General features: G+C 40.7%; 1 protein-coding gene across 9 annotated transcripts in view; it reads right to left on the minus strand.

Annotated features, from left to right (window-relative positions):
- Positions 1-16,593, minus strand: part of LOC121290130 (C-terminal-binding protein 2) — a 321,857-nt gene that overhangs the window by 136,923 nt on the left and 168,341 nt on the right. For 4 of the 9 annotated variants that reach the window (XM_041210333.1, XM_041210332.1, XM_041210334.1 and 1 more), the window contains exon 1: positions 13,058-14,858. The exons of the other annotated variants lie outside the window; for them this stretch is intronic. In XM_041210333.1, coding sequence (XP_041066267.1) covers positions 13,058-14,858 — 1,801 coding nt within the window. Of the gene's footprint in view, positions 1-13,057; positions 14,859-16,593 lie in introns of those variants that run through there. 9 annotated transcript variants of the gene reach the window in all.

Here is a 16,593-nt window from a genome sequence, read left to right on the forward strand (position 1 = left end):
ATCAATAGTAAATGCAGCGTACCTGCTGTGATTGTGTTATAATGAAACATCGTGACCAAGATAGCATTACAGTTGTGGTTTTTCTTGGGCCATTCTGATGTGTCTTCAGATCAGTAGATGTAACCGTAGGAACATTCAGGATAGGGTGAGTTGGTAGTAAGTGCAACACAGGTTACTGCTGTCCTTCATTAAGTGTGTACGAGTTCTGGTTTGGTGGTAAATCCAACTAGCTTATAAGCACTTGGTTATTTGGTGAATAAATCATAGCCAGTCATGACAGGATAAGTATCTTTTAAAGGGAAGTTCAGTAAACAACTGGGAAGTGGTGTGTACTGGTGGGTGAGGTATAGTCACCTTTATGAGTAGAGCGCTGATCACATCACAGGACTGGCGGTAACAATTTTAGTTTGAAAGCACATTGTCCATTTGCAACTTCAATGAATTTTAATGAGTATTTCCATAGTGCAAGAAAACAGTTATGTTGTTATTTTGTCAATGTAATTTCAAACCACTGGCAATATGATCTTAAATGTTTGCTTATATTTTATCACACATTTCTTGTAAAGAGAAGCTATTTTTTGAGGCTGCCAAATATCTCACAAATATTAAAGATGTTTTAGCTCTGCTTACTTTGTAGGGAGAAACATTCACCATAGTACAAGACTTCTTATTTTATAACATTTGAATAGCACATTTTTTATATGTAGAGTTTATGCATCCTAGATATCACAAGGAAAGTTGAGCAGGCTGAGGCTTTTTTCTTTGACAAAGAGAAGACTTGACAGAGGTCATTAAAATAATGAAGGAGTTTAATAATTTTTCCATGTCCACTCTATGATGGATGAGCCCAGAACAAGGGAGCATAAATATAAAATACTCTTGATGCTGGAAACCTGAAATAAAAACAGAAAATGCTGGGAACATTCAGCCAGTCAGACAGCATCTGTGAAGAGAGAAATAGAGCTAATGTTTCAGACCTATGACCTTTCATTGCAGACCTGAAAAGCTGACTCTGTTTCTCTCTCTGGGGATGCTGCCCGACCTGCTGAGTGTTTCCAGAGCTTTCACTCTTACAGCATAAATATAAAATAGCCATGAACAGATCAAATACAGAATTTTGGAGACTTTCTTCACATAAGTGAATGGTGAGTATGTGGAACTTGAGGCTACGTGAAATGGTTGAAGCAGATATGTGGTACATTTATGGGAAAGGTGATAGGGGGATCCGGAAAAGAGGTATTTAAAATGCGAGGAGCCTCTTGTGGAATCTAAACATACAAACATATGAATTAGAAGCAGGAGTAGGCCATTCGGGCCCTCTAGCCTGCACCAACATCTGAGAAGATCATGGCTGATCTGATTGTGGCCTCAACTCCACATTTGCCTAAACACTGACAAACACCTATTCCTATGCTGTAGATTCTATATAATTGGATGTAATCTGTTACAACTGCTGTGTATTGCTATTTTATCATAATTACAATATATTCAGAGGTACATAATCTCAAGTGGTCCAAGGAAAGTTCAGAAACATTTTTAGATATTTTCTTGAGCACTGTGAATCTTAATTTGGTCTTCTCATTGCTTGCACCTAAACTATTTGCCATAACCTTGCAATCTGAGAACACAAGATTCATGTTTGTTTCATATTCACCTACTAGATCCATTTTCTGATCTCTGGATCTTATTTCACTTCATGCTTCATGCATTCTTTTTGGCACATCACTCTGCTTTTTTTTTTATTATACTTGAGGTACTTTGGTCCCCATCTTATCTTTTTGTAGCTGCAGGTCTCTCCATCACAACAGCTTCTGTTGTGTAGTTCCCCTCATCAAATCTCAGCATGCCCATAAACCATAGGATACTTGTGAGTGCTTGAGGGGAAATATGTTCCGAGCTGTCTCTTTCAATAATAGTTTCTGTATTATTTCAACCGCAGCCATTTGTTTTGTTTCTTTATTCTGCTGCTTTAATAGCTTTGTTTTGTCGTCATGTGGTTTTATATATTTCTAATTTTCCTCAAGTGTCAATCTATATTTACGAGCGCAGATAGACTATTCAGACTCATCTTTTTCATTTGTTGACAGAATCTTGCAGGTGTTTTGTATATATTTGTTGTTATAATTGTTACTATGTAATATTGGGACCATTACATATTTTGTCCCTTTGGCTGTGTTTTTCTGAGGTTTTGTTTTCACTCATTAGCTTCAGGTTTGCAGAAGTAGTTTTTGCACTTGCTTTCTTTTATTCCTGTGGTTTTTGTCTGTTCCTTTGCCTTTCAACCAGTTTTTCTCCTGCCAGTTTTCTCCACTACATTCTTCCTTCTCCTGAAGCCATCAGTATCAGCTAACCATAATATCTTGTTGCAGTGTGCACTATCTACCTGTGTGTCAGGTATTGGGAGATTATTCAATTATGGGAGGTGGGGGGTTGGTGTGAAATAGCCAAATCTCAGCTTGTCCTTACCTGAAGCCCACAACGTGGACATCATGGGATGTGGGTGTCACTGGCATGGTGCGCATGGCCCTTCCCAACTCCCCATTGACAACGTAGTGGTGAGATGCCTTTCTGAACCACGGCAGTCCATTTGGTGAAGGTCCTCTCATGGTGTTGTAAGGTAGGGAGTTCCAGGATTTTGACCCAGTGACAATAAAAGAACAGCAATATATTTCCAAGTCAGGATAGCATGTGACTTGGAGGTGGTGGTGTTCCCATGCACCTGCCTTTGTCATTCTAGGTGGTGGGTTTGGAAGGTGCAGCCAAAGAAGGCTTGGCAAGTTGCTACAGTACACCTTGTAGATAGTAAATACAGGGTTCCTAAACCTTTAGTAAAAAAACAGCCATGACTTTTCCAAGAAACTTTCAGTGGGTCTCATACGAAAGATCAGGACAAGTGGGTCTCGGCTACATACATGCATCATTTTCGATATGGTGTCTTCCACCAAGTGCTTGTTCCTGCTCTGCCTTACCTTGTTTCCTATGCTCCAGTTCTGAAGGAAGTGCCCATTGAATCTTACGCCTCCACAACAGCAAAAAAGACCTGCAACTGACATCAACAAACACAACTCTCGTCCATGAGGCAAGCCAAAAAAAAGGGAATGGGGAATCTGGCGTGTACTACTCGACTAATGACTGCTGTTATTTTGGCAGTCTCCAAAGCAGCCAATCAGTGATGGCAATAGATGAGATCCAAACCTGTACTGGATTCCGAACATGCAAAGAAAAACAAACAATTACAGAGAGAGAGAGAAGTGGACATCGGAAAAAGGTTGGAATTCCGCCCAAGTCACAAAAGTCTCATCCCTGTCTTTATGAAATTTCATGACTTTTCAGGTTTTTCATGACCAACGGGAACACTGTATATATGACAGCCAGGTTGCACCAGGAGTGCATAGTGAATGTTTAATGTGGGTTACTTTGTCCTGGATGGCTAAGTGTTGTTGAATTCTCGAGTGTTGCTGAAACAGCACTCATCCTAGCAAGTGGAGAGCACTACATTACACTTCTAATTTGTGCTTTGTAGACAGTGGAAAGTTAGTTTGGAGAGTTAGAAGGTGAGCTACTTGCCACAGAATACCCAGCCTTCAACCTGCTCTTGTAGCCACAGTACTTATGTGGCTGGTCCACTTCAGTTCTGATCAATATTGATCACCAGGATGTAGATGCTGGGGAATTAAGCGATGGCAATGCCATTAACTGTTAGGTAGAGGTGGTTACACTCTGTTGTTGAAGTGGTAATTTCTGGCACTTGTGTGGTACAAATGTGTTTTTGTCACTTATTAGTCCTGCTGTCCAAGGATGTTGTTCAGGGCTTGCAGTGTGGGGGTATGGGCGGCTTCAGTATCTGAGGAGTTGTGAATGGTTCTGCAATCACCAGTGAACATCCCCACTTTTGACCTTATGATGGAGGGAAGATCAGCTGATGAAGTAGGTAAAGACAATTGGGCCTAGGATACTGCCCTGATGAAAACTCGCAACAATAACCTGGGGCTGAGATAATTGACCTCCAATAACTATAACAATCTTCATGTCTGCGAGGTATGACTCTAGCTAGTGGAGAGTTTTCCACATGATTCCCAATGACTTCAATTTTGTTAGGTTTCCTTTGGTCAAGTGCTGCCTTGATGTCAAGGGAAGTCACTATCACTTCGCCTCTAGAAAACAGCTTTTTTGTCCATGTTTGGACAAAAGAGGTCCAATGACAAATGGTATGGGTGGAACCCAAACTGAGCACTGGTGAGCAGGTTATTGGTCAGGAAGTGCTGCTTTATTGCACTTACAACACCTTCCATCATCATTGATGATTGATAGTAGATTGATGGGGCAATTGGCCGGATTGGATTTGTCTGTCTTTTTATAGAAAGGATATAATTGGGCAATTTTCTACATTGCTGGGTAGATACCAGTGTTGTAGCTGTACCGGAGCACAAGTCTCGTGCGCTATCACAATGTTGTTGTCAGGGTCCATAGCTCTTGCTTCATCCAGTGCGCTCAACCATTTCTCACGTAGAATGAATCAAATGGGCTGAAAACTGGCATTTGATGATGGTGAAGGCATTAGGAGGAAGCCACAATGGAATGGCAATTCTGGCTAAGATGGTTGAAAACGTTTCAGAATTGCCCTTTGCACTCATGTGCCGGGCTCCGATAACTGAAAACATGGCCATATATGGTGAGACAAAGGAACTGAGGGCTAGGCTCAAAAGACATTTGGAAGGGATTGTTGGGCTGGAGACCAGGAGAGGCAAATCCGCAAAGGGACTTGAGCACAAAGATGAGAATTTTTAAATTGAGGCCTTGAGTAATTGGGTAATGTAAGCGAGTACTGGGGTGATAGGGGAGTAGGACTTGATACCAGGACTCAGTGGGGTTCAGTTTGATTACAGTCATGTGAAACATCTTGGGATGTTTTCCAATAATAAAGTCACCATATAAAAGAAAGTTGTTGAGAGCACCTTACCATCAAAACCTCAGAACTACATAGGACTTGACACTTTGAGAATTGCTGACCTGGTTAGGATTTTAGTTCAGTGATAAAAGGCAGAACATTGGGATAACGAGTATGTACTTAAGCAAGAAGCAAATGACCAGTGTCCCACAAGAATCTGTAATGGGGCCTCAACTATATTTATTAATGACTTAGTTAACACATTAGAGAGCCATATTTCTGTGTTTGTCAATGACATGCTAAGTAGTGATGACAGGAGCATAAAACAACAAAGAGACAGTAATAGATTAAGTGAGTGGGCAAAACTGTGACAGATGGGTTTTAATGCGGGTTAAGTGTAAGGTCATTCATTTTGAACCAAAACAAATATAGATCCACGTATTATTTAAAAGGTGAAATACTAGGAACAAAGGAGGTCTAAATAGACCTCCCCTCCAATCCATTCACCACCCTGACTTGGAACTATATTGCCATTCCTTCACTGTCGCTGGGTCAAAATCCTGGAACTCCCTCCCTAACAGCACTGTGGGTGTACCCTACACCACATCGACCACAGTGGTTCAAAAAGGCAGCTCACCACCAGCATCTCATGAGCAGTGAGGGATGGACAATAAATGCTGGCCTAGTCAGTGACACTCCCACAAATAAATTCCAAAAGAGATTTAGGGGTCAAACACAGGTCACTAAAATGTAGTGGTCAGGTACAAAAATGATCAAAAAGGCAAATGGAATGTTAGCCTTTATATCGAGAAGGTCAGAATATAAAGGGGAGAAAGCTTTGCTACATCTGTGCAATGACTTGATTAGGTCACATCTTCGTACTGCATAGAGTCTGGACAACGTAGAAAAGATATACTGGTCTTGGAAGGAATGCAGCACAGATTCATCAGAATGTTACCAGGGCTCCAAGGGTTGGATTGTGCCAAGAGATTACATAAACTAGTTTTGCATTCTGTATTCCCTGGAATATAGAAAGTAACTGGGTGATCAGATTGAGATTTTAGGATTTAGAATGGCATTGATCAGGTGGATGGTGAGAAATTTTGTCTGCTTCTGGGGCAAGGGGATATCATCTTAAAATCAGAGCCAGGCCATTCAGGAGAGAAGTTAGGAAACACTGCTTCATGCGAAGAGTGGTGTACTCTCCCACAAATAGCAGTAGATACTGGTTCAATTAATAATTTTAAATTTGAGATTGATAGATTTATGTTTAAGTAAAGGGTATTAGGAGATATGGAGCCAAGGCAAATGAATGACATTAGGATTCACATCAGCCATGATCCCAATGTGTGATGAAATAGGCTCAATGGCCTACTCCTGTTCCTACATTCCAATGTTATGACCAGAAACAAGATTTATGTGATAATCTAGTATAATCTATTAAGTAATGTTTCTCCATTGACCTACTTTCCCTCCTTCTACTACAAAAAAAATGGAGCTGCAATCCAGCATAATTTTCTCTGAAACTTATTCAAGATAAACCATATTGTAATGGAATCACTGAAATGAAGAGTATTAAAGTTTAAGAAGGATCCAATTGAGGAATTTAAGATAATTAAAGGGTTTCATTTTTTTAAATTCGTTCACGGGACATGGGCATCACACGCTAGGTCAGCATTTTTATTGCCTATCCCTAATTGTCCTTGAGAAGGTGGTGTAGTCCATGTGGTGTAGGTACACCGCCCCCCGTGCTCTTTGGGAGGGAGTTCCAGGATTTTGACCCAGCAATAGCGAAGGCGATATATTTCCAAGTCAAAGTGGTGTGTGGTTTGGACGGGAACTTGGAGGTGGCGGTGTTCCCATGTATCTGCTGCCCTTGTCCTTCTAGGTGGTAGAGTTCACATATTTGGAAGGTGCTGTCGAAGGAACCTTGGTAGTTGCTGCAGAGCATCTTGCAGATGGTACGCACTGCCACCATTGTGCACCAGTGGCAGAGGGAGTGAATGTTGGAGGTGGTAGATGAGGTGCCAGTCAAGTGGACTGCTTTGACCTGGATGGTTTCAAGTTTCCTGAGTGTTGTTGGAGCTGCACTCATCCAGGCAAATGGAGAATATTCCATCACACTCTTGACTTGTGCTTTGCAGATGGTGGGTGGGCTTTGGGGAGTCAGGAGGTGAGTCACGCGCCTAAGGAGGGCAGTCAAAACTACAGCCTCTGGTGTGGGTGTATAGAACAAGGGCAATGACAAAATTAGGACAAGGCCATTCAAGAATGTGTGAAGGAAGTTCTTCCTGACATCAAAGGGTGGTGGAAATCTGAAACTCCCTCCCTCAAAAAGCTGTTGAGGCTAGTCAGTTGAATATTCTAACTAGAATATTCTATTCTATCTGATATTGAACATTTGTTAGATAAGGGTATGATAGGATATGAAGCAAAGCCAGGCATATGGAGCAGGGGTTCGGATCACCCATGGTCTACATGGCTAGTGGGTCAGGCTCAAGGAACTGAATGGCCCTTCCTTTTCCTATATTCCTTTTTGATGGCGCTTATAATTACTGCATTTTTCTGGAGGTTCTGATTAAGTTGTCTTTGACCAGGAAATTCTTGCTACTGACTGCTGTAATAAGACGACAATAATATAAAATGCACACCCACAAAGAATCTATGTCAAGGGACAGGAAATGATTATATTATCAGATCAAAAATAAACAGATCGATGAGGGATGGTGGGGTGGGGGTTGGGGAGAGGAGGCAAAACTGGAAACTTGAAACAGCCAGGAAATGAGATGAAGAACTTGACAACCAGCAGAGTCTTTATTCCAGTGCGAAATCTCTCTCATATACCAGAACTACGAGATCAACATTATTTAGTTTTACAAATCATCAGGAAGCTGAAAGAAAACACCCTCAAAACAAAGGCTCGGCTTTCCTAGGAAACTTTTTATAGCTTATTATATTATGGAGTTCCATAAATCACATAATAAAAGTTTCAGATAATTTTTTAAAAAATCTTTGACTCTTTAAAGCCTCCACCCTTCAGATAAGCGGATTTGCTCCATCAACGGTAGAATGTGCAGCAGGTGATTTCCTAGCGTACACAAAGGGTTCTTGTGTTAACGGTCACTCCCAACCAGTTTGACTTATAAATTGATAGGAGCCCAAGGACAAATGATTCCAATGATACAACCTGCCAGGCACTTGGCAGGCATCAATACAACAATCTTAAGGATGATTCAGCCTCAATAAGCCTCTAAGCAAAAAAGGGAGATTTTGAGGCAAGAGAAGGGAGTTTTTGTCTTTGCAAGAAATATTGGGGTCAACTTTAGCCTTAATTTCCCGGCAAAAACTTGGGTGACTTGCCTGCCAGCCAGGCTACCCAATATGGTGGCCCCCTGGCATAATTTTTCCACTTACAGCTCACCAGCCAAATGGTAAAGAGACAGAGCTTCAAGGTGGACCGCCAGGCTACTGGGCAGGTAGTGGGTGGGATCTGCTGGCAGGCTCCCTGAGGTTTTAACCGAGGAAAATCTAACCCACTTGGCTATTATTGATGATCAGTTAAATCACATAGTCATCAACGGCAAAAGTCCCCTGAAAATTCTCCACATTGTTGTTCAAAGATTGACAGCAACGGAATCATCAACACACTTCATTCTAACATTGGAGGACAGCTAGCTGTCAGCAGTAATCACAACTCAGAAGTATAGAGGTTTTCACGTTTTACATAACAAATGTTTTAGTTTTTAAATACAAATTGATTTTCTGACCTAAGATGAAATAATTGCTCAGAGTATATTCAGAGTGCAAGAAACTGGCACTTCCTACCACACCATATTCGACAGGTGGGTCGGAAAGTTCTCTTATAAACATAAGACAACATATGGGCACATTATTTAAAAGCTTGCGTGCACTGCCAAACTGCTCTTAAAAAAATCTTGCTGGATTACCCTTCCATCTTTCAGAGATAGTTAACTCTGCTTAATTTCCACAGTCAATTTCAGAGTCCTTCTTCTCCACTCTTGGGCTTTTTAATTTAACTTATTTCCCTCCGTGGATCTAACAGTAGCAAGAAACCAATGAAAACTGAAGCCACAATTGTGCACCTGGGGGCTCAACTCCACAACCCAGAGATTAAAACCCAGATTTGCAACCTCGAGGCGGGAATTATAAGTCACGCCATTTCCCAAACTCATGTCCCGCTTCCTGCCCGGCAATGCCCATCTATACTTTGCTCATTGTGGGGTGGCGGACTGAGTCAGAGCGACCACCTCTGGAAGCAGTCCTGAGAAGGGAACAGAGGAAGACGTATGCCAAGACTGGAATGCCTCGGATTACTGGGACATCTTCCCAATATTGCAAATGACAGGAAGATCCCTTAGCCTTCACCCCTCAACATCCCACACCCCTCACCCATATCTCTCCCCCCATACTTTCTTCAAACCCCTTCATATCTCCCATGCTCCCTCACAATCCTCCAAGCACCTCCATCATCACTCGCCCAGTATCCACTATGGGCAGAACTCTTGAGCCCTATAATAACATTAGAAATACTCATGAAACTATCAGGTAAACAAACATCTGCTCAAACTCCTCTTGAAAAATGACTTAAACCTAATAAGTGCTCATGAAGCTGTCAAGATAAACAGACATTCAAAAACCACTTCAATGACACATAATCCATTTAACAGTTCATAAGCCTATCAAACAAAGCACACAGTCCCGTTCACAGCTGTATAAACAATTCCTACAGAGCTGACTCCATTAACGGGGCTTGGAGCTCAGACAAGTATTCATAATAGGATTCTATCTCAAAGCTGCATAACCAAAGGATGGCTCAACGGCCTTCTGTTTAGCCTGTTTCAAAAGTTTCAATGTTTTCAGTTCTAGAGCCGTTTATACAGCTATGAGAAGCTTAAAGAGGCATGAAAATCTGGGCTTAAGGGTAATATGTACTACCAACTTAACTAGCCTGGCCAGGTGCAGAGTTTTCTCCCTCAATCGCTTGGAAAGATGTTCTTAGCTCACCTGAAAACTGAATAATCTACCATTTTTGCTCCCCTGAGCCATGTAACAAAAATACCTTCGAACAACTCAACCTGCTATGCCCACGCTGTACATTACAACAACTTAACCAAGTCTTTCTAATGGCTTATGCTTGTAGTGAAGGTCATCCAAACAGATTACAAGAACTGCGGATCTAAATATTTTGCTGGATAATCTGATCTATACTGTCCAATTAAATAGATGTTCACACAACTACTGCCAGAGTAACTCCTATGAGGTGTAGCAATTTCATGTCCACTCACCAAAAAACTGACACACAACTGATCTCATTCTCAACCCTCCTTACTTCTTCAGTAATTCTCATATGTTAAATGATATTGAAAATAGTTATTAATAACTACAGAAAAAGGTTAGGCAAACCTCTATTCCATTCAAAATGATTGATTTGAATTCATAATGCAGTGATATATATTTGTAGCTTATTTATCAAATCAGAATAACAATTCTTTTTCATTACCAGAACACATTGCGAATAACTTATCGCTAGGAATTATTATGACGGGAGCAATCCAGTTGATTCATAAGCATTTTTCAGCCTTGAGATAAATTAGCATGGATGTATTCGTTAAACGTTTCCTGGCCAGCTTTGGTCCTTCTTTTCCATTAGATGCAATGCTATTTGGAGAGTCTTACTGACACTTATATACACATTTCCAAGATTAAAACAGAACCATCATCAAGTTTTAGCCCTGTGAACTAGTAGTTGCAAAGATCTAAATTCAATGCTATATGGAGTCATAAGATGCAAGCAAATGTAGGTCAATCAGCCTGTGATATCAGAAGAGAATTTGTTTTTTTAGGTAATGCTTTTCCTGGATCAACAGAACCCTCTCTACATGTAATAGGCTATAAGTGTAGTGATAGGACTGCACACTGCCACTCCCAAAGGTCAGCAGTTCTATTAGTTCCAATACAGCTCAACATCCTTTTTTGGTCTTCAATCCTATACAAAGACACTGGCAATCTAGCATTCAACTGGTATATTTCCGCCTGCCACCCAATTCAGTCCTCAATGCGTAAGTGCCCTTTATGCTATGGATTTGTTTTTGATGAGAATTCTCCAGCTGTGTTACCACAGTTAATCACTATCATTGTTATTAGTTTTATTTTTTAAAAATCAGTCGAAAAAGAGCTTTATAAGAGAATAAAATTGAAAGATCAATAAATATCTTTGGGTTACACCCTTGAAATCACTTCTGTCCTCTGAATGATGCAATTCCATTAAAAACAATTATCTATAATGATGAAAGTGATAGAAGTTTTAGGTTTGTGGCAAGTGTCAGTTTCACCATCAACTGTCAGTTTACTTAATTCTTTCAAATGAATATTATGAGGTAAGTATTGCAATTTTGTCACTTCATAATTATTGAGATGTAATCTGCATAATACAGTAACTTAAAAATTGCCGATTTGATAGCCGTGTAATTGCCATAAGGGTGTGGCTGGAAGTACACTCAGCTATGTTTAAGATCATCTTGGGAAGCACTAGTATGGAACTAATTGGAATAATTAGGGAAAATGAAGCTCAGAAATCTGCTATAGAATCACACAGAAATCACAGAAATATTATCTTGGTGTAATACATAAGCAGGTGCGATCCATAATACCAGCATCTGGCTTGTGCAGTACTATGAAGTGTTCACGTCTGTGTTTGATATAATTTCCTTATTTGAATTCCAATTCTCCAAATGCCGAATGGAGAAAACCGTTGGGAGAAAGCTTCAACCCTGGACAGAGTAACAACTTATCACCTCTTCAGTGTGTCATTGTCAACAACAGCTAGTGCTCTGCTACTTTTCAGACCTGCATAACATCAGCTCTATCAGAGGTGATTGTTTTTCTGTTCATTTTCAAATGACAAAATAGCTAAAATGGGCTCTACCTATATTGTACCAGGAGTCAAAGTCTTGCACTTCAATTACCTCACCTAGAATCAATTTCCTGGAGTGATATGAGTAACTATGCCTTATTGTTTTTTTAACAGTTCAACCTGAAATAGTATAAATTTGGGTGTCCTGATTAACATCTGTTGAAGATGGCTTCCACACAAAACTGGAATCAATATGCTTACACAGGTTAGTTTTCTCTGTATGGTAGTTTTATTTCGCTGGTTAATACTTTGAAGTTAAATTCCTATCTGTGCTATTTTACCACAGTTATTAAGTGGATTAAGAAAGGCCAGACAGGAATTTAACATGAGTGCATTAACCAGTGCATAAAAATAGCTCAGAGGGAGAATTAAACGAGTTACTGTTCTGCTAGATGCCCCTATCCATTATTTTCATATATAATGCACTCAATATATATTTTAGAATGCATTTGATTCAAAAATAGCATTTGAAACACAACTTTCAATCCTCTACAATCAAGAATTTTTCCAAATGTTGACTTTATGATTCACTATATAGCCCACTATTGATCCATCCTTTAATTCTTTTCAGACATTCCACAATTCTGAAGTGTAAGGATCTACCACAGCAACCTCATAGGTAATACAGTAAGTGAATACTAACGAGACAATTGGTGTTCTATTGCCTCTCTATTATAAAGAGTGACATGTACCAAAAGTTAAGATGATATCAGTCTTTAGGTAGCTTAGGGTTGTCATATAGAATATAACTTTATATTATACAGAAAAATCGCCTGTAATTTTGATGATCGCCGATTCCTCCACAGACCCAACTGTATAATACATCAATATTGTGACTAAAGATCAGAACAAGGTTCTTTTCTAGTTACCTGGATACAAGCAATTGCATTAACAGAAAGGCAACCAACTTAATGTTATCATGATGTGCATAATATCTCTGATCGATTAAACATCTCCAGAGAAAATATTTCAGATAATCAAGAGTTTGGACATCAGGACACAGAGATTTTCAAAGCATTAATAATTTTTGAAAAGTTGTACATCAAAAACAGCAAAACAAAAATAGTACAATATTAGTCTATAAAGTGCAAAGAATGTTTGCAGTCAGTCTCTGTGGGGTATTTTTAGATTCTGTTGACAGGGGACAAGGAAAACTATTGCAGATAACTCCGTTTAAGTAGAACTCTCAAGCACACATATCACACATAAAGTTAAAATGTAAAAAAATGCATTACTTGGTTCAGGTGATGCCATTGTGGAGACAATGATTGGTGGTCCTGTACGTCTGGTCACTTTCTGGTTTGCAGTATTTGCCAGCCTGTAAGCTGAGCTCGTGGGTACCAGTGTAGATTCCATTTGTCCTCCTGGCTTTCGGAGAATCTGAGGACTACTGTGAGGGCTGTGTAATGGAGAATGAGCCGTGCTGCGCTCCCTCGTCATTAGTTCTATGGGTACAGTGTAGGTGGTAGAATAGGCGGTTTTGGGACCTGAATTTGGAGTAGCCGGTATGGTATTCATTGCTATTCCAGACTGAGCAGTATAGATAGGCCCTGATCGCAGATTTTGCAGCCCAACAGGGTTGCTGTAGCCTGGGAAGCTTGAAAAATGATTCCCCAGTCTTCCAGGCCCAGATGAACCATAGGTAGCTGTTTCTAGGAGATGTTGGGATGGGGCACTAGATGGGCGGCGGTTCATTTCAGCAAGTCTGGGTGACATTGGTTGCAGTGCCATTGGTAGCTGCTGAACAGCAGAATTATCCATTGTAGGGATCACTCCTGGCTGGACTCCGTAGTCGTTACGCATTAGTTCACTCCTGTGACTGAAGCTGTTTGAACGTGTTCTCGTACGAGCACTGGTGCTTTGCAGCTCTTGTCGTAACTGCATGTCCGCTTTGCAACTCTGGACAAGCCGTAACAGCAACCGTGCCTGACCCAGATTCGGAGCCACAGACTTAATATCATTTTCTTCCAACATGGCGAGGAAGTTTGTTGAATCAAAACCTTGTTGCAGTAAGGCAGCAATTGTACTTTCAGATAACCCCTCTGAACGCAACAGTGCCAAAAATTCAGATTTGTTGTCATGTCCAGGTATTCCTGCAGGGAAGTGGCCGCGAGCTATCATAGTGTTCTCATAACCATCATAAACTGGCTTTGAAATCAAACTATCTCTTTGTGTGCTATAATCAGACATCATTCTTGTTGCCATTCCTTGTCTAGGAGCGTGGTTTAATGTGCCAGGAGACATCATTCTATCCAAAGTGTTCTCACATCGAGATCCAGTGGCAGGATCCACAACTAAACATGTTGGAGCAACCTGTCGGGCACCTGTGGAGTCCAGTGGTCGACCAGTGGTGTCACTGTACATCTGCTTATTAGTGAGAGATGGTGGCTCTGCTCCGTAACGAGGGAGAGGCGTTTCAGCACCATATCTAGCAGGAGAAGGATCTCGACTACGTATTTTTTGTCCATCGAGAATCAGCTTACCGGAAGGATCATGGTACATACGGTTTATTTCAGGACGTGGAGGAGGCCTCCCTTGCAAGTGGTCCCATGACATCCTCCCTCCTGACATCCCATAATTCTGTGGTGATCTGTTAATCATATGATCCCTATAAAACCGTGCCTCTTCAGAGGGCCTAACACCCAAAGCAGGCTCTGAATAGTAATCCTGAGGAGGCACTGAGCTACGTCCAGACATTACAGCCTGTTTTTCGTAGGAATGAGAGAATTCAGGCACAGAACTCTTCCTCACAGGTCTGCGATCATACCGATTGGAGTAACCACGGTCAATCCCAGAGTCTGGATAAATGTAACATTCGTAATTATGTTCATTTTCCCCTGTAAAGTCGTTGCCATGAACTCTGATGCTATGTGGGTCGTCGCAAACAATTTCACCGCAGTAGTTTAAAGAATTTCTTCTCCTGGGAGACCTTTGGTATTCGTCTACACTGTCGTTGTCCCAGTTGTCTTCGTACCATCCACTAGAGTCCCAGCTCTGAGAGCGGCCAACAGTTGTATGCTTGCTAGGGACAGGCATTGGAATAAAATGACTTCAGCTTAGTTAAAGAGGCGGGACCTCTGGTTACAAAAACATGAAACAAAGCAGGCTGGTTTCACCTGAGCCCCCACTGGGACTGCAGAACTAAGCAACTGGAGGTTTCTATTACAAAGTACTGCTTGAATTATTAATCCACAGAAACATCAGTAGAAACAAAACACAACGCACCTTGTTATCAATTCTCATTTCACAACGGCCGAATGAAAGGTCCTCTTTGTGTGTCTGCTTGCAGATGGAAAGGGTAGCTTCCTTTAATCCACACATTTATCCTTTCTTGCTTGGGACACTGCTTGTGTGGGCAACTGGTATGGCAGGGCGCACGGATTAAGTACTAAATTAAACCAGTAAAGCCTTTGCTCTTTGTGACATTAATCGAGCTCATTCCAAGACTGTACATTACTCATATGCTTGATTGGACCACTGAACAATTTGCTACCGAATTATTTGTGTTTTTTGCATTTTTTAGGAAGTGTATTTATAAGTGGAGGGCCTTTGTGTTTTCCGGCAATAGGCCAGGGGGAGGGGAAATTACGGAGGTAAAAAAAGCCCTGAAAATCCCTCACTGTCAGCACAATTCAAATCCATCTTGATGAGATACTAATCCAGTGAATACAGCTGGAAACAAATTGCATGCAAGTGGGAATGTTGACAAAATAGAAATTTCAAACTGAATAAGCAAAGAATTAGAACTAAAAGGATTCTTTCAGTCTAACAGCGGAAATGTTCCTGTGCCCTATTGGTTTAGTGACGTAATCGTGGTATTTATTTTATATGCAAAGTCAAATTTAGCAACCTAAATCATGCTGAGTGAAGATTCAGTGCACATCATTACTATAAGACGAAAATCCTCTCATCATCTCACGAGGGAAAATTGCCAGAACGTAATCTGGAATTTGCAGCGTTTAAGAGCACAGCAGAGGTCAAACACTCCATGGAAGAAACAAAAGGGACAGAATTCACTCCACTAGGGTACAAATGGGCACAGTGAGCAATGCACTGCCCAGCTAAGTTTATGCAGTCAGTAACAAAATAAATAGGATTCATTTTTAAACTGAAAAATAATCACAAATATTCACTCATTTACAAATGTGAGGAATTTAGCTCTCTGTCAATGGTGATCATTTTTATATTTTGTTTTATAACTGTTTACAAAATAGGTTGATGCTTTTATTTTGTCATTATAGTGGCCCATTAATGATCATCTCTGTTCCAATCTTCCATTGCCAGGCATGACAACTCAGATCCAATCTGACCCCAAAGAAACTCTGCTTCATCCCTTAACTGAACCCTCACACCACCACTCAGGACAGTCATCACTAATTGGTCATTAGACAATATGCAATGTGGGTCTAAGCCCCTGCTAAGTGTACAGCAGATACTAGCAGCTCCGCAGCACAACTCATTATATAATGCGCAGTTGCATCAGTGCCGTACTCCTGACAGCAAGATATACTACAATACTGAAATACTTGAAAAGTGCTGACAATGTTGTGCACATGACAACCCCTGCTAAAGTTCCACCTTACTATGCAGGATGGTTAGTATCAGACACATTAACTACATATTAAAAATGCCTAACAAATGGTTCCTTTGTGCCTACAACTTACAATTAAGAGAAACTATAAAAGTTCAGTCAAATGATCAGCTGGCAATATCAGCGTTGACTCTGGTGTTTCCAGCCTATCACTTAGCATTAAAGTAAAACACCTAAACC

The sequence above is a fragment of the Carcharodon carcharias genome, chromosome 17 (assembly GCF_017639515.1).
Source record: "Carcharodon carcharias isolate sCarCar2 chromosome 17, sCarCar2.pri, whole genome shotgun sequence".
Taxonomy (NCBI): Eukaryota; Metazoa; Chordata; class Chondrichthyes; order Lamniformes; family Lamnidae; genus Carcharodon; species Carcharodon carcharias.